This window comes from Nycticebus coucang, chromosome 6 (assembly GCF_027406575.1).
Source record: "Nycticebus coucang isolate mNycCou1 chromosome 6, mNycCou1.pri, whole genome shotgun sequence".
NCBI lineage: Eukaryota > Metazoa > Chordata > Mammalia > Primates > Lorisidae > Nycticebus > Nycticebus coucang.
In genome coordinates, this window is record NC_069785.1 from 118,501,819 (window position 1) to 118,527,331 (window position 25,513).

A 25,513-nucleotide genomic window follows, 5' to 3' on the forward strand; every position below is an offset into this window, starting at 1 on the left:
TTGGCTCCCCACAGCTTATCTGAACTCTACTTATCTTTCAGACTTCACAGGCAATGCAGCCCTGATCACCTCTCACAGGATCTTAAGCCATCATTTTAAAACTGTCACTCTCCCCAGCTTTGTTGCATTTTATTATAATACATTACTTAGGTGAAATCCCACAGAAAATTTTCCTCTAAGAAACTTATCTTCAACTTTATGATATAATTATTTTCATGTTCTTCTATTGAATTCCTTTAGATAACTTTTAGGACAAACTAATTCATATAATGCAAAGATGTCTACACTATTAACAAGGAATCTTACTTTTAATATTATGCCAAGGTTATCTTAGAGAAGAAATGGCAAACATTTTTCTTCTTAAATAATAAAAGTAATGTTTACACCTGGAAAGAAAATTCAAAATACAAAAAAGTGTAAAAATAGGCCATAAAAGTTATCTACCCCCATCTCAGTTCTAGTATCTACGGGATCCATGAATAGTTTCTTATATATTTTCCCAGGAATGTGTCATACATAAAAAGATATATCTAAATATATATATATATATATATATATCTCCTTAAAAAAATTATTTAAAAATTTTAAAGTTATTATAGTTTAAAACAAAAGTAATATCATACTAAGATAAATGCTCCTATTACTCTATTTTAAAATCTAAATAATTGGCTTGGCGCCTGTGGCTCAAGCGGCTAAGGCGCCAGCCACATACACCTGAGCTGGCGGGTTCGAATCCAGCCCAGGGCCCGCCAAACAACAATGATGGCTGCAACCAAAAAAAATAGCCAGGCATTGTGGCGGGTGCCTGTAGTCCCAGCTACTTGGGAGGCTGAGGCAGGAGACTGGCTTAAGCCCAGGAGTTGGAGGTTGATGTGAGCTGTGATGCTACGGCACTCTACCCAGGGTGACAGCTTGAGGCTCTGTCTCACAAAAAAAAAAAAAAAAAAATCTAAATAATTAAGAATACCTTATTACTGGCAAATCGAATATTTTTGAGTATAAAACATCAAGTATATTTGGTTCTATAGAAATAATTTAATATTTCCAGGTTTACCAAGTATCACTAGAACCTTTAAAGTAAAATACCTAGTAGTGTAAAATAAATAACAAAAGCAAAGATTTCTCTGTAAGAGAAAAAATTTTGCATGAGAAAAGTAGCACTTTTAATCACTTAGCCCTGTTATAGGTAGAACAGCATGATTATTATTTTTTTTTTAACCTCTACTAGACACTTCAGAAACCACTTTTCTAAAACAAGTGAACTGAAGCATTGTGATAGTCTCTCTCTCATATCTGTGAAAAAGACGGCCAGGGGAGTAGAAAAGGCAAAAGCCTATAAAAGCCTATAAAATCAGAACTCGGCTCCACCGCGGTATACTGCCAATAACGACCCGTGTGACTTTTGGTCACTAAGTCCCTTAGGACTACTATTTATGCATGGATAATATTAGCTGATCTTAAAGACTGCTTTATACTTAGGAGAAATTTTTCTCAGCTATTGTATAAACTAACCTAATTAATATTAATTTTTAAATATAAACAAATGATTTGACTTTAATATTCTACGGTCTCTGTTTTATATCACTAGGCACAAAGGTGCCCATTACTTACCGTTCCAGTTTTTGCTGCAGAACTTTTATTTCCTCCTTTAACTTTCGAATATGCTCTCTCTTATTTCGAATAAGTTCCTTGCTCCTGTGCATGTACCTAAGTAAATGATAATGCCACAAACAGAATTTACATATAAAAACATATTAAAATTTTTAGCAAACTAGTGATGCAAAGAAATTTCCTCAATCAGAATAAAGACATCTATAAAAAATACACAGCTAGCATCATACCTAATAGTGAATTGGTATATTTGGTTCTATAGAAATAATTTAATATTTCCAGGTTTACCAAGTATCACTAGAACCTTTAAAGTAAAATACCCAGAGTCCTATAAATCACATCCAGAACAGTATGTGATGGGGTCTGGAGGGGCAGTCCTGCCTCCCACTGTGGGCTAACCCTAATATCAGAAAGAAAGCAAGGATGCCCACTCCATTTCTATTAAATGTTTTACTGAAGGCACAGCCAATGCAATAAGGTAAGAAAATGAAATAAAAGATATACAAGATAGTAAAGGAAGAAGTAAAGGTGTATTTTGTTTGCAAATAACATGATTACTTACATAAAACATCTCAAGAAATCTATAAAAATTCATCAGCACTAGTAAGTGAGCTTATTAAGGTCAAGGGATGCAAAGTCAACTTTAAAAGTGGGGGAAAAAGGGGGAAAAAGTCAATATTTCTACATACTTGTAAAGAACAAATGGAAAGTAAAATTTCTAAAAGGCCATTTATAATAATACCAAAGCATAAATTATAAATTTAATGAAATATGTGTAAGACCTGTACACTAAAAATTAAAAAACATTGTTGAGAGAAATTAATGAAGACTTAAATAAATGAAGCTATATGACATTCACGGTTTGAAGAATTTAATATTATTAAGATGTCAATTCTCCCCAAATTCATCTACAGGTTCAACATAATCCTAATCAAAACCTTGTGGTAGAAAATAACAAATTGGCAACATTTACATTAAAAATACAAAGGACTAGAATAACCAAAACAATTCTCTTTTTTGGAGACAGAATCTTACACTGTCACCTAGGCTAGAGCGCAGGGGCCATCATCATAGCTCACAGCAACCTCAAACTCCTGGGAACAAGACATCCTCTAGCCTCTTGAGTACCTGTAAATACAGGTGCGTGTCACCACACCTGGCTAATTTTTCTATTTTGTGTACAGATAATGTCTCGCTCTTGCTCAGGTTCAAATTCCTGAGCTTAAGCAGTCCTCCCAGCTCAATCTCCTTAAGTGCTATGATTACAGACATGAACCACCACACCTGAGCTGAACCAAACCAATTTTGGAAAAAGATCAAGGTTGAAAGGCTCATACTATCTGATGTCAGGATTTACAATAAAGCTATGGTAATAAAGACAATGTGGCGCTGGCATAAGATTAACCAATAGAGAGAACGGAAACGCCAGAAATAGACCCACAAATATATGTTCAATTAATTTTTGACAAAAATATCAAAGCAATTCAATGGGGGAAAGCAGAGTCTTTTCAACAAATGGTGCCAGAACAACTGGACTCCACATGCTTCCCTTTCTCTCCCCCAAACACCTGATCTCATACCAATATAAAAATAAACTCTGAGTCACAGATCTAGTATCAGAACTTTCTAGGGAAAAGAAAAATAAGAAAATCTTAGAGACTTTGGGTAATTCTTTAATACACAAATGTACAAATTATAAAAGAGAAACTAATACACGAGGCTCCATCACACCTACAAACTTCTGCCCTTCTAAAGATACTGGTAAGAGGGCGGCGCCTGTGGCTCAGTGAGTAGGGCGCCGGCCCCATATGCCGAGGGTGGCGGGTTCAAACCCAGCCCCGGCCAAACTGCAACAACAAAAAAAAAAAATAGCCGGGCGTTGTGGCGGGCGCCTGTAGTCCCAGCTGCTTGGGAGGCTGAGGCAAGAGAATCGCGTAAGCGCAAGAGTTAGAGGTTGCTGTGAGCCGTGTGACGCCACGGCACTCTACCCGAGGGCAGTACAGTGAGACTCTGTCTCTACAAAAAAAAAAAAAAAAGATACTGGTAAGAAAACAAGACAAGCACAGACAGAAAATGTTCGGATTTATATCTAAAATATGTAAAGAACTCTTAGAACTCAGTGTTAAGACAACCAACCCAATTAAAGAGTAGACAAAAGATTTTAACAGACCCTTCAGCAAAGAAAACATACAAAGGACCATTAAATAAGCACAGGACAAGATGTTCAACATTAGCTATCAACAAAATATAAACTGAAAGAAAAATAAGAAATTCCAGCTTGGCACCTGTAGCTCAGCGGCTAGGGTGGCAGCCACATACACTGGAGCTGGTGGGATCAAATCTAGCCTGGGCCTGCCAAACAATGACAACTACAACCAAAAAATAAAAAAAAACTGCCAGGCATTGTGGTGGGCATCTGTAGTCCCACCTACTTGGGAGGCTGACGCAAGAGAATCACTTAAGCCCAAGAGTTTGAGGTTGCTGTGAGCTATGACACCAGAGCACTCTACCCAGGGTGGCAGCTTGCGACTCCGTCTCAAAAAAAAAGAAGAAGAAAAAAAAAAAGAAAAAGAAGAAATTCCACACATGCATTAGAATGGCTAAAATTAGAAAGACTTGTAATTGCAAATGTTTGGGTGGGTAAGGATGTGAAGCAAATGGAGCTCCTGAATACTGTCATGGGAATGTAAAGCTATACATAAATCACTTCAGAAAACAATTCATAAATTTCTTGTACCATTAAACATACCCTTTCATACAACCCAGCATCTATGCCTAGGATTCTACCCAAAAGAACTAAAAATTACAAGCAAGGCTTCTATGTAAATAAATGTTCATGGCAGCTTCATTCATAATGTAATAGCCTAAAACTGGTTACATGCGAAATACCCATCAACTGGTAAACGGGCAAAATATTGTGGTACATACGTACAACAGACTAGCACTCAACGACAGAAGGAGCAAACCACTGATACGTGCAACATGGGTGAATCCCAAAAATATTACTCTAAAGAAAAGAACACAGCACAACAGGACACGTAACTAAGTATGTTTGTCACTCATATGTCACTAATACGACATGCCAGAAATGGCAAAACTACAGCATCAGAAAACAAGTGGCTGCTAGATAAGTGAAAGAAAGAAACGGATTGTTTGGGCAGCACCTGTGGCTCAGTGGGTAGTGCACTGGTCCCATATACCAAGGGTGGTGGGTTCAAACCCAGCCCAGGCCAAACTGCAACAAAAAAAATAGCCAGGTGTTATGGCAGGTACCTGTAGTCCCAACTACTTGGGAGGCTGAGGCAAGAGAATTGCCTAAGCCCGGGAGTTGGAGGCTGCTGTGAGCTGAGACACCACAGTACTCTACCAAGGGAGACAAAGTAAGACTCTGTCTCTTAAAAAAAAAAAAAAAAAAAGGAAAGAAACTGACCACAAAGGAGCAAAGACCTTTTGCGTGATGGAAATACTCTGTATCTTGATTGTGATGGTGGTTACTTGACTGTACATTTGTCCAAACTCATTAGTTATTTTTTGGTAAGTAAGCTATACTTCAACAAACCAGACTCTGAAAAGATTAAACTTCTATAATGTAAGTCTGCCTAGGATTCAACCCCCACAATACAGATGGTATTCAGATTAGAAAGGCATGCACCCTAGTTACTCCCCACACGGTTCCTGCTATAGTCCCAGAGTAAAGGGGCTTTCACCTGAAGCTATTCAAATTGTCCAGGAATTAGAAGCATCATTAGCATTACCCAGGGAGTACCTAGAAATGCAAATTCTTGGACTCAAACCTATATCCACTAAATCCAAACGTGCATGTTATCAAGACTTCCTACTGATTCCTATGCACAGTAATATCTAGCACAGGCCCACTTCTACTGCTGCGATACATCAGGAAGAAAATCAACCAAGAACTCACCTGTCCATATAAATAATTTGAGGAAATTCTAGCTTATTGTGAATTTTCTCTGGCTGCCCAAGGGACTGATTGAACTCAAATCTTGAGAGTTCGAAGGTCAAAACTGGAGGTAGCTTTGTAAACCAACGCTATTGTCAGGAGCGTCAATATAGGAAAAAGAAAAGTTAATTTTAGGAAATAACAATAGCCAGATTTAAAATATCCCTCATTATTCTTTTGAATGGAACCTATATTCAAATCAAAATCACAACAGAACATTTCTTATCCCAAATACTTAAGACAATGAACACTTAGAATCATACTCTCTTAGAGGACTCAGTATTCAAAACCTGAAAGAAACAGCTAGCGTAACGAAAGAATGAGAAATTATGATCTATGTAGCATATAACTAAGGGGACAATTATCTCCACACATCAGCTAAGAAACACTAATATGTGTATTTATATATTATGTACTATTTACAGTCTACTAGCCAGAATGTGAATCTCCCTTATGTCTAAAAAGAAACTTGTAACAGCCTCATGATTTTACAATTTCTCAAGTTTCTGAGAAAAATCTCTAAATTCCAAGAATTTACAGATGTCTCATAATGTAGTCAGTGAAATCAACCTACAATGTTACTTTGACTTATAATAAAGACTGATCATAGGTGAAGAAAACCTAAACCAGCAACGGCATTTCCGTCCAATTCACCTGCATGCCAGAGGCGCCTGTCAAGAGCTTTAAAATGTTCCCTTTACCAAAGGTGCGAACAGCCTTCTCTTCAGATACCCTGTCAGCACAATGAGCTGAATTCAGACAGCCTGTTTGACTACGTCAGGGCTAACTCTTAGGCATGACGATTTTATTTGCTTTTGCTTTATTTTTATAAGGAGTTCTCACCCTTGAATACAGGTCTCCAGGTCCAAATAGCTAGTGCACCTTCCCTCTCTCCGGTGACACAGAGAGCGTGTCAGGTCTGCACAGATGGTACAGATAATCCGCTCCCTATTCGCAACTGGCTCTTTCCTTGAAAAGCCAGGGAGGCAGCAGCTCTCTTGAGTTCCCATGCTGCTCTACAGCTAAAATACTCCACCAGGCTCATGGGAAGCTCCCTATTTTAATTCAAGCAAACTCCACCTTCTTCTACAAAAATCACTGAGTTAGATTTTCAGAAAAGCCACAGTTTTATCTCAGAATGTATGACAAAAGGAGGACAATCCAAACTGTGTGGTATTAACGATTAAGCTATGGATACTACTCCCTAATTCTTAACCCAACTGGAATTTTGAGATATTAATTGTCCTTGCTCTCCCTCTAACTTACCCCCTTTTTTCCAACCCACAAAAGTATAATAAAGAAATGAAAATTAAATTTTAAAAATGTTAAAAGCAAAGACAGAATTTACAACTGAGAACAGTAAATACTATAATAGGGAAAATATTCTGAATGGCATACTATAGGAGTTAATCACTGTACTTTTACCCTCCAAAAATATGGAGGCAGTGGGCTCTCCCTACTCAGGTACAGGTAGGCTTCAACAGAAAGAGAGAAACTTGATCATACTTAAAACATCAGAAGCAGCACACAACCTTTACATGACGGACTCAAACGCATAGTTTTAGTAAAGGATTTATTTATCAAAGCACTAAGACTCACCTCACATCAACTCATGAAAGACTTAAGACAAATTCAAGCTCTTTTTAAAATGTAAAGTTACTTGATATGTGATGGGAAACGAATCTGCCTAAGAGCTCAGTCCTCAACTGGCTGTGTCATTAGCACAGCAAGTGAAAGCATCCATCTTACCTCTTGTCCATACTTCAGCGAATGATTGGAGGGAAGAAGCTCAATGTCACCCTCCACCATGGCCCCTTCCAAACATTCGTCTAAGTTGCGATAACCATTTACCTGAAGAGGATACTGGCCAAAGGTCTCATTGTTACAAAAGGGCTTTCCTAGAAAAAGAGAGAGACTGATTTTTAAAGACGTAAGTCATTACAACTATCAAAAGCCTATTTTCTGACACCACAGAGAAAATATCTTCTTAAATTCAGCAACTTCCTGAGAACTGGTTAAACCTAATAAGGTGGTGGATCCAGGCACTGTGGCCAGGCAAGGCGTGGCTCAGGCCTGTAATCTTAGCACTCTGGAGAGCTGAGGCCAGTGATCGCCTGCGCTCAGGAGTTTGAAACCAGTCTGAGCAAGAGCGAGAATCCATCTCTAATAAAAAATAGAAAAGAAACTAGTCAGGTGCCTATAGTCCCAGCTACTCCAGAGGCTGAAGCACTTGAGCCCAAGAGTTTGAGTTTGCTGTGAGCTATGATGATGCCATGGCACTCTACCAAGGATCAAAGAGTAAGACTCTGTCTCAACAAGAAAAAAAAAGAGCTAACACTGCAAAAATAAAGAAAATCACACATATGTGTATCTTGATCAAAGACTTTTCTACCACCTGTAACTTAGTTTAAAAAAAAAAAAACTCCATAGTTTATCTGAATCTAGTCAAATTTCTAGCTCTAACTATCAGTATACACGCATGCCAAAAGGTATTAAATATGTATTGTAAAAATGCAAGCAACAAAATTTCAGACTGTGGAAACACACACACCCCAAAAACCAGTTTCTAGGAAAAAAAATACATTTTAAGGAGAAAAGGATGAAGGAGGAGTCTCCACAGATATTCAAGGGACTTAAAAGATGTACCAGCCTGGCATCAATGAAATGCACTTGGATCCTTATTAAAACAAACTGCAAAAATAAATTCTCTGTTTCAAATGGTATAAACAAATTGGAAATTTGACAGGATATTTTAAAACACTATTTTCTAGAGTGGTAGTAGTACTGAGTTGTGTTTTATAAGGCATATCAGAGGGTACCAGTAGACAGGGCTGAGGTGGGTGGGGAATGACTGGCTACAGAATAATGGTTGCTAGGTTCCTGATTGTTCCTTTTCTTTCTTTCTTCTTTTTTTTTTTTTTGAGACAGAGAGAGTCTCACTATGTCGCCCTCAGTAGAGTGCTATGGCATCATAACTCACAGCAACCTCAAACTCTTGGGCTTAAGCAATTCTCTTGCCACAGCCTCCCAAGTAGCTGGGAGGTACCTGTCACAATGCTCAGCTATTTTTTGGTTGCAGTTGTCATTGTTGTTTAGCAGGCCAGGGCCAGGCTCAAACCTGCCAGCCTCGGTGTATGTGGCAGGCGCCCTAGCCGCTGAACTATGGGTGCCAAGACCATCGTTTATTTTCTTAAGACAAAATCTCACTCTGTCATCTTGGCTAGAGGGCAGTAGCATCATCATAGCTCACTGCAACCTAAAACTCCTGCCTCAGCCTCCCAAGTAGCAGGGACTACAGGTGTGGACCACCATGCCTAATTTTTCTACTTTTTGTAGAGAGCAAGAGGTCTTGCTCTTGTTCAGAATGGTCTCAAACTTCCGACCTCAAGCAATCCTCCTGCTTCAACCTCCCAGAGTGCTAGGATTACAGGTGTGAACCACCACGCCTGGCCCCTGGAGAGTTTTATATTGTTCTTTTTGTATATGGTCAAAATTCTCCATAGTTAAAAAAAAAAATGCAATAAAACCTTTTGAGATTAGATATTACATCAGAAACAGCAACACAGAGAAAACTGATTAACATTACTACGTGCTCCACATTAATGCCAGATGTGGGCTGTGCAAACATCATATACAACTTAATATGACAACTCTGAGATAAAGATCACAGAGGAAGACCCTGAGGATCCTGGAACTCACATAGCTTATCCACAATCAAATAGATACTAAGAGGCAGAACCAAAACTGAGACCTGGGTTTGACTCTCAAGCTGTTCATTATAGCGACAGGTCAACATTCAGAGCAGAGAATTTACCTTCACGAACCCCTTCGGTCAGGAAAGTACCATAGAACAGCTGCACCATTGGATTTTCTGATTTGTTCCTGGGATTGCTGCTTTTGAGAAAGGGAGACAATTCTGGATCATCTGGATAAGATATGCATTACATGAAATCCAAGTACCATCCAGAAGGTAAAAATTGTACATTTTTATCAACCCCCAAAGAGCCGGGTATGGTTTAAACTCAGTAGCAGAGAAGTGCAGTTCAAACGTGTGTTGAACAATGATATGCCTGGCACCGGGCTAAAAACCCTGAAGACCCAGAGATACTAAGGCACGATCCCTGGCCTTAGGGAGCTACACACATAGTGAATACGTGTAGCATCTCGTTCAATACACACATCTACCTCCAACGACAGATGTGAGGTACAGCAATAGCACGGAGATAGGAACAAACTCCCTCGTGCGATTTTGCAAATAAATACAAAAACATTTCCCCAGTGGTACAATAGAAATGGAATAAAAACAGTTATTTTTTTACTAGCTCATCTTAAATTATTATTAATTATGTTAGGTGCTATCTGCAAAGCTCTTTTATGATACATGCTTCTTCTACCTAGGATGAGAACTATTCAGAAAACAAACTTCTCAGCATCTGGGTTAGGCAAGGCATGTATATATTCTTTGCCTGAAATTTCATTTTTATTAGTGACTGAAATGATTAAAGCCTACCATACGCACATTCTAAGTAGATGTCAAAAATGGTCTTAGATGAATTTAATGTATCTATATTATACCACCATGTTCACATCTATGGTTGATTTGCCTTTTTTGTTTTTTCGCCCTGTCCCCTGGGCTGGAGTGCCATGGCCTCAGCCAAGCTCAAAGGTAACCTCAAACGCCTGGGCTCAAGCAATCCTCCTGCTCAGTCTCCCGAGTAGCTGGGATGACAGGTGACACCACAACACCTGGCTAATTTTCCTAGTTTTAGTAGAGATGGGTTCTTGCTCTTGCTGGTCTCAAACTCAAACTCCTGAGCCAAAGCAATCCTCCCACCTTGGGCCTCCCAGAGTACTAGGATTACAGGCGAGAGCCACCATGCCCGGCCTGACCTGACCTTAAAAAAAAAAAAAAAACAATTTGGGCGGCACTCGTAGCTCAGTGGGCAGGGCACCAGCCACAGACACCAAGTCCGGCAAGTTCAAACTCAGCCTAAACAACAATGACAACTGCAACAAAAAAATAGCCGGGTGTGGTGGCAGGCACCTGTAGTCCCAGCTACTAGGGAGGCTGAGGCAAGAGAATTGCTTAAGCCTAAGAGGTTGCTGCAAGCTATGATGCCATGGCACTCTACCGAGGGCAATATAGTGAGACTCTGCCAAAAAAAAAAAAAAAGAAAAAAATGTACAGCACATGCGTCAACAAAGTTAGCCCTAATGGCCCTCTTGGTAAAAAAGCTGCTGGGTAAGGCGATCAGCTACATCGTGAGAGGGGGAAAGCCACAGGCAATGGAGACGCATATGAGGAATAACTCGGCGGTTACCCCAGGAGGTTTGGCAAAACCCAGCAATTTCTATTTAAGAAGAGTTAACTTTCCCTCATCATAATCCTCACTGGTACAGTGAGGATTGGAAGGATGTTCAAACAAACCCTCAACACTCACTTAACATTAACAGCTAGCTGGAACGCGTCCTCTAGCCAATCCAGGAGCTTGTGTGTGAATTCACTCACATCTTGCTATAAGAGAGGCACAAATTGCATAGGAGTTAGAACCAACACTATACTCAGGGAAATAAAAACCTGCCTTTTCCCACCAATGAACTGAGATTCTACTTAATGAAAAGTATTTCTTCCACAGGGCCAAAGATGAAGATACTGGAACACTGGAACTCGGCTACTAGAGACAAAACAGAATGTACATGCGCTGACCTCTGAGTGAGTTGTGGCCAGCAGGAAACTGAAACTCTACCACTCCCGGCCACATCTATTTAGGACAGAGAAAGAAAAACAAACAAAAGCTTCCAATTAAGCCTTTTGGAAAAAATGCCCCCAAAACAGACTGTAGTTTTCTGGAATATGAGATCTAAATGGAGAAAGAAAACTCTCATGAACTGTCCTGAGAATTTTGTAGAACTGTAGGACCTTTAGATAGGGAAAAGAATTTAAAAATGTACATGGGGAAGAAGCAAATATTACAGTGACAGCTTTGCTCAATAACAGGAGGTGGAGAAAGGAAAGTATTAAAGTGTATAAGAAAAAGGTTGCTCAGAAAAGCAGTTGAACTCATGTTTAATTTTAAAAATAGGATTTCCGTCTGGGCCATTGCAAGACAAAGGTGCAAAGGACTACTTTTCCTGGTAACACCGTGCAATGCTCATTGAGATATTTTCCAATCTCCTTCCTTCTACTTCAATAGCCCCTGTGAAAGTCTATTACCCTGTCTACTATTTCTTCTTCTCTTTAGGACTGCCTCCCCCCACCCGTGCAAAGTACACACACTCTCTCTCTCCCTTTCTCTCTCTCTCTCACACACACACACACACTCTCTCTCACACACTTTCTTTCTCTCTCACCACCTGTTCTGTTGGCAAAAATAAAAGGCAAAAACAGGCACCCACAGTCCTGCTTAGTCTTGGTCACACACTACACAGCAGAGATAAAGCATCACCTTGGTAATATTAATAAGGCGTGACTTCAAAGTGTGAGGGAACGAGAAGAACGAAGCTTCCTTTGTACCTGCTGTTCCTCAGATGATCGGAATGCTCCCTTTAGCAGATCCAGGGCTGCTGAAGGGTCTACAAATTTTCGATTTGATCCCATCATCAGAGCAAACAAATACTGAAGCTCTTGCATAAACATGATATTTCTCTTATCCTATAGAAAACACAGCACTTATTCTTACTTGGAAAATAAGAACATGTAAAGAGAAAAACTGTCAATAATTACTCCCTAATTGACATGTGCCTCAGTGTAGGTCAGAAGCCGGTCTCAGACTATGTTGTAGGGACTCTGAGAAAGAAGGGCTACATAGAGGGTTAAACTGAAGAATAACTAGGCAGGAGCCGGAGAGATGATAATAAAACATTTTGGAAAAACAAGAGTGTTCGCTTTGTTTTTTTTTTTTGAGACAGAGTCTCACTTTGTCACCCTTGGTAGAGTGCCGTGGCATCACAGCAACCTCCAACTCTTGGGCTCAAGCGATCCTCTTGCCTCAGCCTCCCGACTAGCTGGGACTACAGGCGCCCGCCATAACGCCCAGCTATTTTTAGAGACAAGGTCTCGCTCTGGCTCAGGCTGGTCTCGAACCTGTGAGCTGAGGTGATCCACCCGCCTCAGATTCCCGGAGTGCTGGGATTATAGGCGTGAGCCACCGTGCCCAGCCTAGAATGCTCACTTTTTGAAACTGCTTCCTGTATTACAATGAGGAAAATGCACTGCACACCCAGGTGAGATCCTGGGAAGTATCCCTGAGAGGAAGTGGTTACCTCCAAATAAAGCCCAGGCCTCTGACACTGGGTCACCTTCTGCATCACTGGGCCTGAGCGGCGGGAGAGGGAAAGACACCACAAACTCTACACAGGTATCAGAGCCCCCCACCTATACTTCCTTGGAAGCATTTTTCTAGGTTTATATTATTGCAAACCCTTCTTTCTTCTCAGAAAGAAGGAAAAAGAGCCATTTAGAAATGAAAAGAAAAATCAGCACAAGCCAAAGAACATTACAGTTATCAGCTTTAGTCAAAAATTTAGAAGGCTTTGAGGTGAAAGGGCCCAACCAACACTGAAAAAATTTCTCGGCACCAACTTACCGTGTGACTTTGACAATTTTCAAGGACATTTTGTGGCAGATTATAGCTGAGAACAAGTCTTCGAAATTCAGGCAATTGAAAGAGTGACTGAAATAAACAAAGACATGGATTCAGAGCTTTTCTTTAAAAATAACTGCAGTAAAAAAAGTTTATTTCACATTAAGTATTTTTTTCCTTCATATTTCAAAGTATGTATACCTGTCAACCTGGCAAATCTATTATTTCTAAGCTAATAATAATGGTTATGCACAAAAATCAAAATGAAAGAGTATTAATCCTTTTAGTTAAAAAACAGAAGCAACCTAATGTTTAACAAAAGGAATAGATTAAACCATACCACATTCATAGAATAGATTATTAGTAAAATAATATTTTAGAAAATTTGTTTCTTATAATGAACTACTATACAGGAATGAAAAAGAATGAACAAGAGGCCAGCTGTGATGGCTTATTCCTATAATCCTAGCACTTTGGGAGGCTGAAGCAGGAGGATCCCTTGACCTCAAGAGTTCAAGACCAGAGCCAGACTCCATCTCTACTAAAAATTAAAAAAAAATTAGCCAGGCACATGTAGTCCCAGCCCCTTGAGAGGCTGAGGCAAGAGGACAACTTGAATCAAGGAGTCTGAGGTTGCTGTGAGCTACAGGAACACCACAGAACTCTAGCCTGGGGCAACAGAGTGAGACTCTGTCTCAAAAAAAAAAAAATTCCAGAAATATATTTTGAGTGTAAAAAACTTGGATAAATAGAATATTATACTGTTTGTATTAAGTTTAATGAGATATAAAGCTACTGTATGTTGTTTGGGAAGACATATGTGGTTCTCTCTGTGGGGGGGGGGGCCCAATGTGACAACAGGGACTCAAAAGCACAGGGATTTGTCACATTTACTTTTTAAGCTGGGAACAGAAATGTTTACTATTCCCTACTCTTTGCCAGAATTTTTTTTTTTTTTTTTGAGGTTTTTGGCCAGGGCTGGGTTTGAACCTGCCACCTCCGGCATATGGGGCTGGCACCCTACTCCTTTGAGCCACAGGCACCGCCCATAAATACTGCATTTTTAAAAGCCCATAAATACTGCATTTCTAAAAGTTCAAAAGTAGACACGTCTAGCAGGCAGAACAGGGGAGAAGGATTCTTCTTAACTATAAATCACACATTTTCCTACTACAAATATCCAAGCTAATTTTTTAAATACCCCTCATATGAATATAACTCCTCATCCCTACATTCTTAAAGCACATTCCTAACTCCTCATCCCTACATTCTTTTTTTTTTCATCCCTATATTCTTAAAGCACCATTCCAAGTAGACAGTGGCAAAACTTTGAAATCAGCACTAAATAAAACACTCATGTTGGTATTCACAAACCCCAGGTATAATCAAAGTGACAGCATCTGACCAGAGCCCACATGCCACCTCTCCAGCTTCCCTCACTCTGTCACGAGCCCTGGTGGGGCCCAGCAACAGGGTGAGTGTTCAACTGAACTGGAAATTGAAAACCAGGTCCGATACTGCACTGACGTTCCACGTGAGTCGGGGCTGGGCTGGTCAGCTCCATCCTCAGCCACTCCCTTCTCTTCCCACCACACCTCTCCACTCCCACTCTGCTGGCCGCCCTAGACATCCTCCAGAGTTTCTGTTCTACCATGAAGAAACGGCTTCACGTTCTTGGTCACTTCACTCCACCTCTCAACCTTTACCAAAATCTGGCTTTTCCCCAAAGATGAGATTATTCTTAAAAGCCAACAAAGTGTGAGCTATTATTATGCACACTTCCCAACCCATCAGCAATATGGCTCTTCCGGCAACAGCCGCTGCTTCTGTGTTCTCTGCATCACTTAATTACATCCTCCTCCTCCCTCCATCAAAGCCTGAGTGTCAGAATCATCTCTGACTCTTTCCTTTCTTAACCATTGCCATCCAGTAGGTCACAAGTCCCTTGGCCTCTGCCTCTGGGGGCTCGCTAAGACCACCCCCACATTGGCGCCCATCACTGCTCGCTGGAATCGCTGTGCATGGTTGCCATGCCTCCAGAATTCCTCCACCAACTCACATGCCACACAGCTGATCACTCGATCAGCTTTGCAGTTCATGGTCTATCTCGCCTCAGGAAAATGCAGGTCCCATGCGGGCACAGCTGCCTTTGTGTTACTGACGTCTACATCAAGGTCCTAGAACACTGCTAGACATAAAGTAGGTGTTCAACTGTTTGCAAGGAAACCTCTCAGTTTTTTATCATCTCATCTCTAGTGACATACTCTTCCACCCCATCTCTACACAGACAGCCCAGGCCACACCCAAGATCTGTCAATCCCTGACGTGCTGATTCTCAGGTCACACATTCAGAAAATCCCACTCTTGGACCATAACTTCTGACTTATGTATCCAAAGCCAAAAGGGCACCTGTCATTTGACTTCAGCAAACCCCGGAACTCTCTTCCTTGTTCCTTAACCATTAGTTCTTTTTTATCTTTATTTCTCTCCATCTTGCTTGGATCCTACAGTCTTAACTATCTTTCTTAAATTCTCAGACTTCCCTCTGTACTTTCATCACACACTCAGCAAATTCCCCAACCTAAGGGAGTTGAATTTTCCATGTACGAGTTTCAGAGTGCTACTAAGACAAAGTCCTGAAAAAAAAAAACAGAACATTCTGACATCACCATATACCTAAAGTCGAGAACCTCAAGCCGACCTTCGAATGTTCAGAAACCCTACTATTCCTTATGCCCTGGTGCTGACTGGTATCCCGCTGTTCCCAACCACCATTTCAGATTTTCTCTCCCTTTAAAATCTGACTCTGCTACTATGTCTCAAAAGATGGCTGCTTGTATCTCAGAGAAAAAAAGACCATTTAGACACTATTTCAGCTTTAGTGTACAGCCATCCTCTCCCCCCTCCCCACCCTGCCCTTTATGCTGTCTTGGAAACCTTTCCCAGTCCCCTTGTGGGTCTGCCAGCTCTTCTCAATGTCTCCACAGGAGTAAAGGCAGGGAAGGTGATGCCAATCCAAGGAGGGTTCTCTCTCTCCTGTCAAATAGGAAAGAACTGACCCGCGTTCCTAATCCAACACTGTCTTCCTACATTCTACTCTCAACATGAATGCCAATGATCCTTTTAAAATGGAAATGGGATCGTATCACTTCCTGCTCCACACCTTCTGATGCTCTCCCATGTCATGTACAATTCCCAGATCCTCATCTCAACTCCAAGCTCCCCCACTCGCTCTCCACCACTTTTCTCATGCAATGACTCTTGGTTCTGGATCACTCAGTTCCAAATGTCTTGCAATTTCCCAAACATTATCAGCAAGCCCCTGAACCTCAGGCTTTTTACTGGCTGTCCCCTCTGCTGAATGTTCCTTCTGTAACCATACGGCTCAATCTCTGGCCACCCCCAGGCCTCTGCTCAAATGCCTGCCCTTCAGCAAGGCTGTCCACAACTGCCCTCTCCCTGGGTGAAACCTCTGGAGCCCCCCACCCTTATTCCCCCTTACGACACTTACTACCGCCTGACACATGTTTCGTTTATTATCTGGTAAACTCTTTTCAAAGTAAACACCATGAGACCAGGTGCTTTGTTTTATTTATTGCTATTTACCTAGCGCCTAAAACAGTGCCTGATATATAGAAGCTGCCTGCTATATTGCATAGAAAGGGAAGATTCCAGTTTTCAGCTGGAGTTGATGCCATGTACCCTGCTGGAGAAGACTGGAGGGTGGGGTTCAAGGGGCTGCACTGTGGCCCTGTGAAGTTTAAAATGCCCAGTTACTTCTAGAGACCACTTACTCTCTAGGTCAGTGTTTTTCAACCTTTTTTTTTTATCTCACGGTACACTGGAACCTACAGTTAAACTTCCATAGTACACTTAAATTACGTTGATTAAAAAAAAATAAAAGAGTAGGCTCGGCACTCGTAGCACAGTGATTACGGAGCCGGCCACATACACCAAGGCTGGCAGGTTCGAACCCAGCCCGGGCCAGCTAAAACAACAATGACGACTGCAACAAAAAATAGCCGGGTGTTGTGGTGGGCGCCTGTAGTCCCAGCTACTTGGGAGCTGAGGTAAGAGAATTGCTTAAACCCAAGAGTTTGAGGTTGTTGTGAGTTATGATGATGCCACGGCACTGTACCCAGGGCAACAGAGTGAGACTCAGTCTCAAAATACAAAACAAAACAAAACACAAATTAGTAAATATACAACCACAGAAGATTTTGTTTTCAGTATTGCCTAGTGTAGACATCAGAACATCTAATCCAAAACGCAATAACACCAAAGGAAAAACTCTGCCAGTTTTAGATAACTGTTTTTAATTTTCTATGTTTTTCACATTTCAATTTAATCAATTACATGTTATTTCCTGACAACACAGTTGTCCTGTAAAAATACCATACCTGAATAACGGCACTAAACCAGCATGTGTTGCCAACATTCTTCAGCCCAACGGGCCAACCATCAATTCTCCGCCAGTCATTGGGATTGGGATTTTCTCCCCAAACTTCACAGCGTTTTCTCTTTGAGCGCTTAGTTTCTACAGAGGTTGGCTCATGCATCCTATATTATGCCAATATACATGAAAAAAATAGTTAAAAAAACAATGCATGTGTATTATATGGTAATTCAAAATACCAGAAAAACTATTTACCAGGGGGCTCGGCACTGTAGCACAGTAGTTACGGCACCAGCCACATGCACCGAGGCTGGTGGGTTCAAGCCCAGCCCGGCCAGCTAAACAATGACAATTGCAACAAGAAAATAGCTGGGCATTGTGGCGGGTGCCTGTAGTCCCAGCTACGTGGGAGGCTGAGGCAAGAGAATCGCTTAAGTCCAAGAGTTTGAGGTTGCTGTGAGCTGTGACGTCACAGCACTCTACAGAGGGTGGAATAGTGAGACTCTGTCTCAAAAAAAAAAAAATACTGGGTAATCACTAGCTATGTAGTAACTGTAAGAATATAATATAAATGAAAATCAAGGTTAAAACGTACACATCTTAATCTTCCATAATAGAGATTATTACTTTCAAGTTATATGATAGAACTGAGTTGAGACTCAAGACTATGTAAGGGGGGAGGGAGGGGGATTAACGGGATTACACCTGCGGTGCATCTTACAAGGGTATATGTGAATCCCAGTAAATGTGGAATGTAAAGGTCTTAGCAAAATAACTAAGAAAATGCCACAAAAGCTATGTTAACTAGTGTGATGAAAATGTGTCAAACGGTCTATGAACCAAGTGTATGGTGCCCCATGATCATACTAATGTACACAGCTATGATTTAATAAATAAATAAATAAATAAATAAATAAAAATAAAAAAAAAAAGATTACGTAAGGCAACCATATTAAAAGTTTTAGATCCCTGACACTGACAGGGGCGAGAGAGACACCGTGCTCCAGACGGGAGCCTCCAAATTGCCCAGCCCACAAAACATGGCCCTCTGCTTTCCTGAAAAAAACACCTCAGCAGTGTGAGGGAATAAACATGTCCAGAAGCTGGCAGGCCACCTGGGTCAGGATGTCTGTCTGTGTTCAGTACCAGTCACTAAATTAGTGCCAATTAAAAAATGTATCTCCTGGAAAGAGATGCGAAAGTTAAATAACTTTTAACTTTCATCTAAAAGTCTGCAACAGCATAAGCCACCAAGTTTGCAAAAGGAATATGTATTTATCAAATACTTGGATTAGTTGTGTTTTTCCCCTTAACAATTGTGAACCCCCAAACCTTACAGACTTCTAATCAAACATTCAGGCTATAGTAAGATCCCTTTATATTTGTCTTTGTCAAAAGTGCATCAAAGATTAAGTAGGCTAATGTGAACTCAAAGTTTCCTTTAAAAGAAATTTCATTGAGGTGCAATTAACGGAGCCTGGTAGAATTATTCCTGAGTGGCACTGCCTTTGACCTACACATGAACATGGGGAGCAAGATTATAAATTAAATCAATAACCTGTGAAGATCTCTTCCATCAGCTTGAATTTTGGGGGACTCCAGTAGACTCAAAGCAATGGCAGCCTGAAGATCATCTTTGTTATCATGAGTAAGGTCTATCACTTCTGCAAGTTAAATAGAAATTTAATTATTCTACATGTAGGAAACACTGTCTTTCCGTCCATAGCATTAGAAAAACGGTAAAGGCATATTCCATAGCTCTCACTCTAACTGCTCATCTGTGGGAGAAGAATTTTATTACTCTATGCTAGAGTCAAATGAATAATTTACAGCTACAATGTAACATCTGACTAGCAAATAGTAAAGAAATTACAAATTGCTAACATGCAATGATTCAAGTCTCCGCTTCTGGGCTGCACACAGTGGCTCCTCAGACCTGTAATCCCAGCACGTTGGGAAGCTGAGGTGAGTCTTGCAATATAGCAAGACCCCATCTCTACAAAAAATTTAAAAGTTAGCCAGGCATAGCAGCACATGCTCCATGCCTATAGTCCCAGCTACTCAGGAGGCTGAGGCAGGAAGACTGCTTGAGCCCAGAAATTTGAGGCTTCCACGAGCTATGATCAAGCTGCTGCACTGTAGCCTGGGTCTCAAAAACAAAACAAAAATATCCTCTTATACAGGCTCACTCCACAAAGTCAAAAGTATATCCCATATCTGTACGTGAAATAGTCCATTTATACCGTAAAACATTATATAAAAACCAAACATTCAAGGAACAAATATTTTCAATCTTACACAAACTATTCTGGAGAAGAGGGATAAACTTCTCAACTCATTTTTTTTTTTTTTTTGAGACAGAGTCTCAAGCTGTCACCCTGGGTAGAGTGCCGTGGCATCACAGCTCACAGCAACCTCCAACTCCTGGGCTCAAGCAATTCTCCTGCCTCCGCCTCCCAAGTAGCTGGGACTACAGGTGCCTGCCACAACGCCCAGCTATTTTTTGGTTGCGGCCATCACTGTTGTTTGGCGGGCCCGGGCTGGATTCGAACCCACCAGCTCAGGTGTATGTGGCTGGCGCCTCAGCAGCTTGAGCCACAGGCACCGAGATACCATAACATGTTATATCCCAAACCAGTCAAGAGAAAGGAAAATGACAAATTCATACATGATCGCAGATTTAAAATACCGAAACAAAATATTACTAAATAGAATCTAATAATGTACCAAAAATCACCATGTTAAGACCATGTCAACTTGACTTCACTGTAGAAATAAAATATTGAGTTAACCTTAGAAAACTGACTAGTAAAATTCACTATCTTCAGAGCTAAAGGAAAAAAAAGTGATCATCTCAATAGATATGCAAAAAGTAATTGACAACATTCAAACTTCTTTCAGCATAAAAACTCCAAGTCAACTAAGAAGAGGAAAAAAATATTCTTAGGCTGAGAAAAACTATTCACGAGAAACCCACAGCAAACTTCACACTTAATGAAGAAATGTGAAATGATTAGCTGCAAACAAACATTTTTACTATCACTGCTTTTATTTACTACAGTTCCAGAAGTTCTGACCAGGCTCAGTAGGAACTTAAAAAATACAAAGATTGGGGCCCGGTACAGGGGTTCACAGCTGTAATCCTAGCACTCTGTTAGCCTGAGACTGGTGGACTGCTTGAGCTCAGCAGTTTGAGACCAGCCTGAGCAAGAAGGAGACCTCATCTCTACTAAAAAAAATAGAAAAGATTAGCCAGGTGCCGTGGTGGGGTACCTGCAGTCCCAGCTACTCAAGAGACTGAGGCAAGAGGAAGGCTTGACCCCAATAGTTTGAGTTTGCTGTGACCTATGATGATACCATGGCACTCAACCCAGGGCAATAGTCTCAAAAAAAAAAAAAAAAAATTGGAAATAAAAAAAAGGTGTCATAATTTATAGATAATTCCATAAGAGAAGTCCAGAATTATCTACAGAAAACAATGCATGAACACAACACATAATTATAAGTGGTTAGATAAAAGATCAATGTAAGATACAAAAGTAAAATGAATTTCTTATTTCCGTACCTGTAGCTCAATGGTTAGGGCACCAGCCGCATGTACTGGGGCTGGTAGGTTTGAACCCAGCCAGGGCCTGCTAAACAACAATGACACCTCCAACAAAAAATAGCCAGGTATTGTGGCAGGTGCCTGTAGTCCCAGCTACTTGGGAGACTGAGGCAGAGAATCACTTAAGCTGAAGAATTTGAAGTTGCTGTGAGCTGTGATGCCATTGATGCCATAGCACTCTACCAACGGCGACATAGTGAGACTCTTGTCTCAAAAATAAATAAATAAATAATAAAATAAAATTAATTTCTATACAAACAACAAAGAACACTTAATTAAAAAAAAAAAAACACAGATATTACAAAACTGTGGTATCAAGACCATATGCTACTGGTGTATGGATAGACACACAGATGGAGGGAACAGAACGCAGAGTTCAAGCCAAGCACAGAGGCATGTGCCTCTAGTCCCAGATTCTGGGAATTTGAGGTGGTAGGACCCTGCTTCTGAAAGACATTTTTAAAATAAATAAAAAAGAATTTAGAGTCCAGAAGTAAACCTTCATAGTTATGGTCAGTTGAGTATCAACGTAGTTCTTAAGACAACTCAGGAGGAAAAGAGTATCCTTCCTACAAATGGGGCTGGAAAAATTGGCTACCCACACACAGAATAAAGTTGAACCACCACCCAACACCACATACAAAAAATAGATCACACCATTAAGGATCTCTAAAACTATCAAATTCCTAGACAAAGACACACATATTAATCTCCATGGCTATAGATTAGGCAAGTAACCAAAGGAAAACATAGATAAATTTGACATCATCAAAATAAAAAACACTGCCAGGCGCAGGGGCTCACACCTGTAATCCTAGCACTCTGGGAGGCTGAGGTGGGTGGACTGCTTGAGCTCAGGAGTGGAGACCAGCCTGAGCAAGAGCAAGACCCCATCTCTAAAAAACAAATAGCCGGGTGCTCTGGCAGGCACCTATAGTCCCAGGTACTTGGGAGGCTGAGGCAAAAGAATCACTTGAGCCCAAGAGTTCAAGGTTGCTTGAGCTATGACGCCACAGCACTCAACCTCAGGGCAACTGAGTGAGACTGTGTCTCAAAAATAAATTAATTGAATCAATAAACATAAAACACTTATGCTTCAAAGGACACCATCAAGAAAGTAAAAAGATGGGCGGCACCTGTGGCTCAGTCGGTAGGGCGCCGGCCCCATATACCGAGGTTGACGGGTTCAAACACGGCCCCGGCCAAACTGCAACCAAAATATAGCCGGGCGTTGTGGCGGGCGCCTGTAGTCCCAGCTACTCGGGAGGCTGAGGCAAGAGAATCGCTTAAGCCCAGGAGTTGGAGGTTGCTGTGAGCTGCGTGAGACCACGGCACTCTACCGAGGGCCATAAAGTGAGACTCTGTCTCTACAAATAAAAGAAAAAAAAAAGAAAGTAAAAAGATAACACATAAAAATGGGAGAAAGTTTTCTGCAAACATGTATCTGATAAGGACCCTATGTACAGAATAAAGAACTCCTATAACAGAACAATAAGCAAATAGTCCAATTTCAAAGGTAGACAAGGAATCCCAAAAGACATTTCTCTAAAGAAGATACTACGTAATAACCAATAAGTACATGAAAAGATGCTCAACATTATTAGCCAAAGAAGGGCAACTCAAAACTACAATGACGTAACACATCACATCCACTAGGACCGCTATGACCCAAGAAAGAAAAAAAAATACCAGCCAAGCCAGGGACAGTGGCACAGGCCTATTACCAGCTATTCAGGAAGCTGAAGCAGGAGGATCTCTGGAGTGCAGGAGTTCAAAGTCCAGTCTGGGCAGTAAGTGAGACCCTTTCTCAAAATAAACAACCAACCAACCAGCCCCCCTCCAAAAAAAAACAAATTCTAAAACAAATGTCAGAGAGGGTGTGGAAGAACTGGGACCTCTGCACAGAACTGACAGAACATCGAATGACGCAGCTGCTTAAAAGTTAAGCATGCGTGTAAATATGTACAAAATATTATGTGTCAATTAAAAACAACACTTTTTTGAAAAAAAGAAAAAACAAAACTTTTTTCTTTTTTTTTGGCCGGGGCTGGGTTTGAACCCGCCACCTCCGGCATATGGGACCGGCGCCCTACCCGCTGAGCCACAGGCGCCGCCCCAAAACTTTTTTCTTTTGAGACGGAGTCTCACTACGTTGCCCTGGGTAGAGTGCCGTGATGTCACAGTTCACAGCAACCTCCAACTCTTGGGCTTAAGCAATTCTCTTGCCTCAGCCTCCCAAGTAGCTGGGACTATAAGCACCTGCCACAACACCTGGCTATTTTTTGGTTGCAGTTGTCATTGTTGTTCAGCTGGCCCAGGTCGGGTTTGAACCTGCCAGCCTTGGTGCATGTGGCTGGTGCTGTAACCACTGTGCTACAGGCACTGAGCCCAAAACTTATTTTTAAAAGTCAAACATAGAAAGCTTCTGGGTGGCGCCTGTGGCTCAGTGAATAGGGTGCCAGCCCCATATACTGAAGGTGGTGGGTTCAAACCCAGCCCCAGTCAAAAACTGCAAAAAAAAAAAAAAAAAAACATAGAAAGCTTCATGACATTGGATTTGGCAATGATTTCTTGGACATTATTTCTTGACACAGAAAGCACAGGCATGCAAGATATCTAAAGTAATAAAAAAAATAAATTTTCAAAAAGCACAGGCAACAAAAGCAAAAACTGACTTACGGGACTAAATTAAGCTTAAAAGCTTTTATGCATCAAATGACACAATCAGGAGAGTAAAAAGACACCTCACACAAATCACACACCCAATGAGGGGTTAATGATCAGGATATATAAAGAACAACAAAAAAATCAAAAACCCGATTAAAGATGGGCAAAAGACTTGAAACTACATTTCTCCAATGACGTACAAATGGCCACGAAGCGTACAAAGAGACGCTCAGAATCAACTAATCATTAGACAAACGCAAATCAAAACTACCACATGATAGCACTGCACAGCCTTAAGGCTATCAAAATACACAAAAATAACACAGGTGGCGAGGATGTGGAGAAACTAGAACCCTTGTGCACTGTTGTTGGGATTTCCTTTTTTTTTTTTTTTGCAGTTTTGGCCGGGGCCGGGTTTGAACCCACCACCTCCCGTAGATGGGGCCGGCGCCCTACTCCTTTGAGCCACAGGTGCCGCCCTGTTGTTGGGATTTTTAAATGGTGCGACTGCTGCAGAAAGCAGTATGGAGGTTCCTCAACTTAAATTCCTCAAATTGAAATAGAACTATGATGTGATCCAGCAATGCCTCTTCCTGAGAAGGTCCATGTTCACAGCAGCGAGCAACCCGACTGCCTGCTAACGGACAAAGGGAGATAAACAAAATGTGGAATAAATATACATACAACACAATTGTTATTCAGGCTTAACCAAAAAGGAAATTCTCAGACATGCTACAACACTGATGAGGTCTGAAGACGTTACGCTAAGAGGAGCCAGCTGCAAAAGGACAAACTACTCTCACTTACACGGGGTTCCTAGAAATTCACAGAGATAAAAAGTAGAACGGCAGTCACTCCAGGAGGAAAGAGCAGTGTTTGCTGTTAAATAAGGGGAGTTTCAGTTTGCAAAAAGAAAAAGTTCTGGAGAGATGGTGACTGTTGCACAACAACACAAATGTATTTAATACCACTGAACTATACACTTGATGACAGGCGGTGCCTGTAGCTCAAGGAGTAGGGCACCGGTCCCATACGCCGGAGGTGCCGGGTTCAAACCCAGCCCTGGCCAAAAACCACAAAAAAAAAAAAAAGAAAAGAAAATAGTCAAGATGATAAATTGTAGGTTTTGTGTATTTTACAATTAAAAAAGAAAATTCTGGGCAGCGCCTGTGGCTCAAAGGAGTAGGGCACTGGCCCCATATGCTGGAGGCGGCGGGTTCAAACCCAGCCCCAGCCAAAAACTGCAAAAAATAAAAAATAAAAAGAAAATTCTGTCACATGCTACAACATGAATCAAACTTGAAGACATTATCCTAAATGAAATCAGCCAGTTATAAAAAGACAGCTGATTCCACTGGTGTGAAGTATTTAAAGTAATCAAATTCATAGAAACAGGCTGGGCTCAGTAGTTCATTCCTGGTGATCACTTTGGGAAAGCAAGGCCAGAAGACCGCTTGAGCTCAGCAGGTCAAGACCCGTCTAGCAAGAGCAAGACACTGCCTAGTAAAAAATGGAAAACTTAGCCGACATTATGGTGCAGCCTGTAGTCCCAGCTACTTGGGAGGCTGAGACAGGAGTGCTTGAGTCCAGGAGTCGAGGTTGCTGTGAGCCATGATGACAACCGTGCCACTGCACTCTAGCCCAAGCAACAGATCAGTAAACAAATAAGCAAAGGTCACAATATTACA

General features: G+C 41.1%; 1 protein-coding gene across 13 annotated transcripts in view; it reads right to left on the bottom strand.

The window, feature by feature from the left end:
* Positions 1-25,513, bottom strand: part of USP28 (ubiquitin specific peptidase 28) — an 85,683-nt gene that overhangs the window by 21,752 nt on the left and 38,418 nt on the right. For 5 of the 13 annotated variants that reach the window (XM_053594637.1, XM_053594632.1, XM_053594634.1 and 2 more), the window contains 9 exons: positions 19,110-19,215; positions 17,556-17,715; positions 13,159-13,245; positions 12,087-12,224; positions 11,014-11,087; positions 9,387-9,466; positions 7,322-7,470; positions 5,534-5,661; positions 1,612-1,707 (listed from right to left, as the gene is read on the bottom strand). In XM_053594637.1, the coding sequence (XP_053450612.1) occupies positions 1,612-1,707; positions 5,534-5,661; positions 7,322-7,470; positions 9,387-9,466; positions 11,014-11,087; positions 12,087-12,224; positions 13,159-13,245; positions 17,556-17,714 (911 nt within the window). In that variant the 5' untranslated portion in view covers position 17,715; positions 19,110-19,215. Of the gene's footprint in view, positions 1-1,611; positions 1,708-5,533; positions 5,662-7,321; positions 7,471-9,386; positions 9,467-11,013; positions 11,088-12,086; positions 12,225-13,158; positions 13,246-17,555; positions 17,716-19,109; positions 19,216-25,513 lie in introns of those variants that run through there. The other 8 variants (XM_053594638.1, XM_053594633.1, XM_053594635.1 and 5 more) reach the window with 4 other exon arrangements.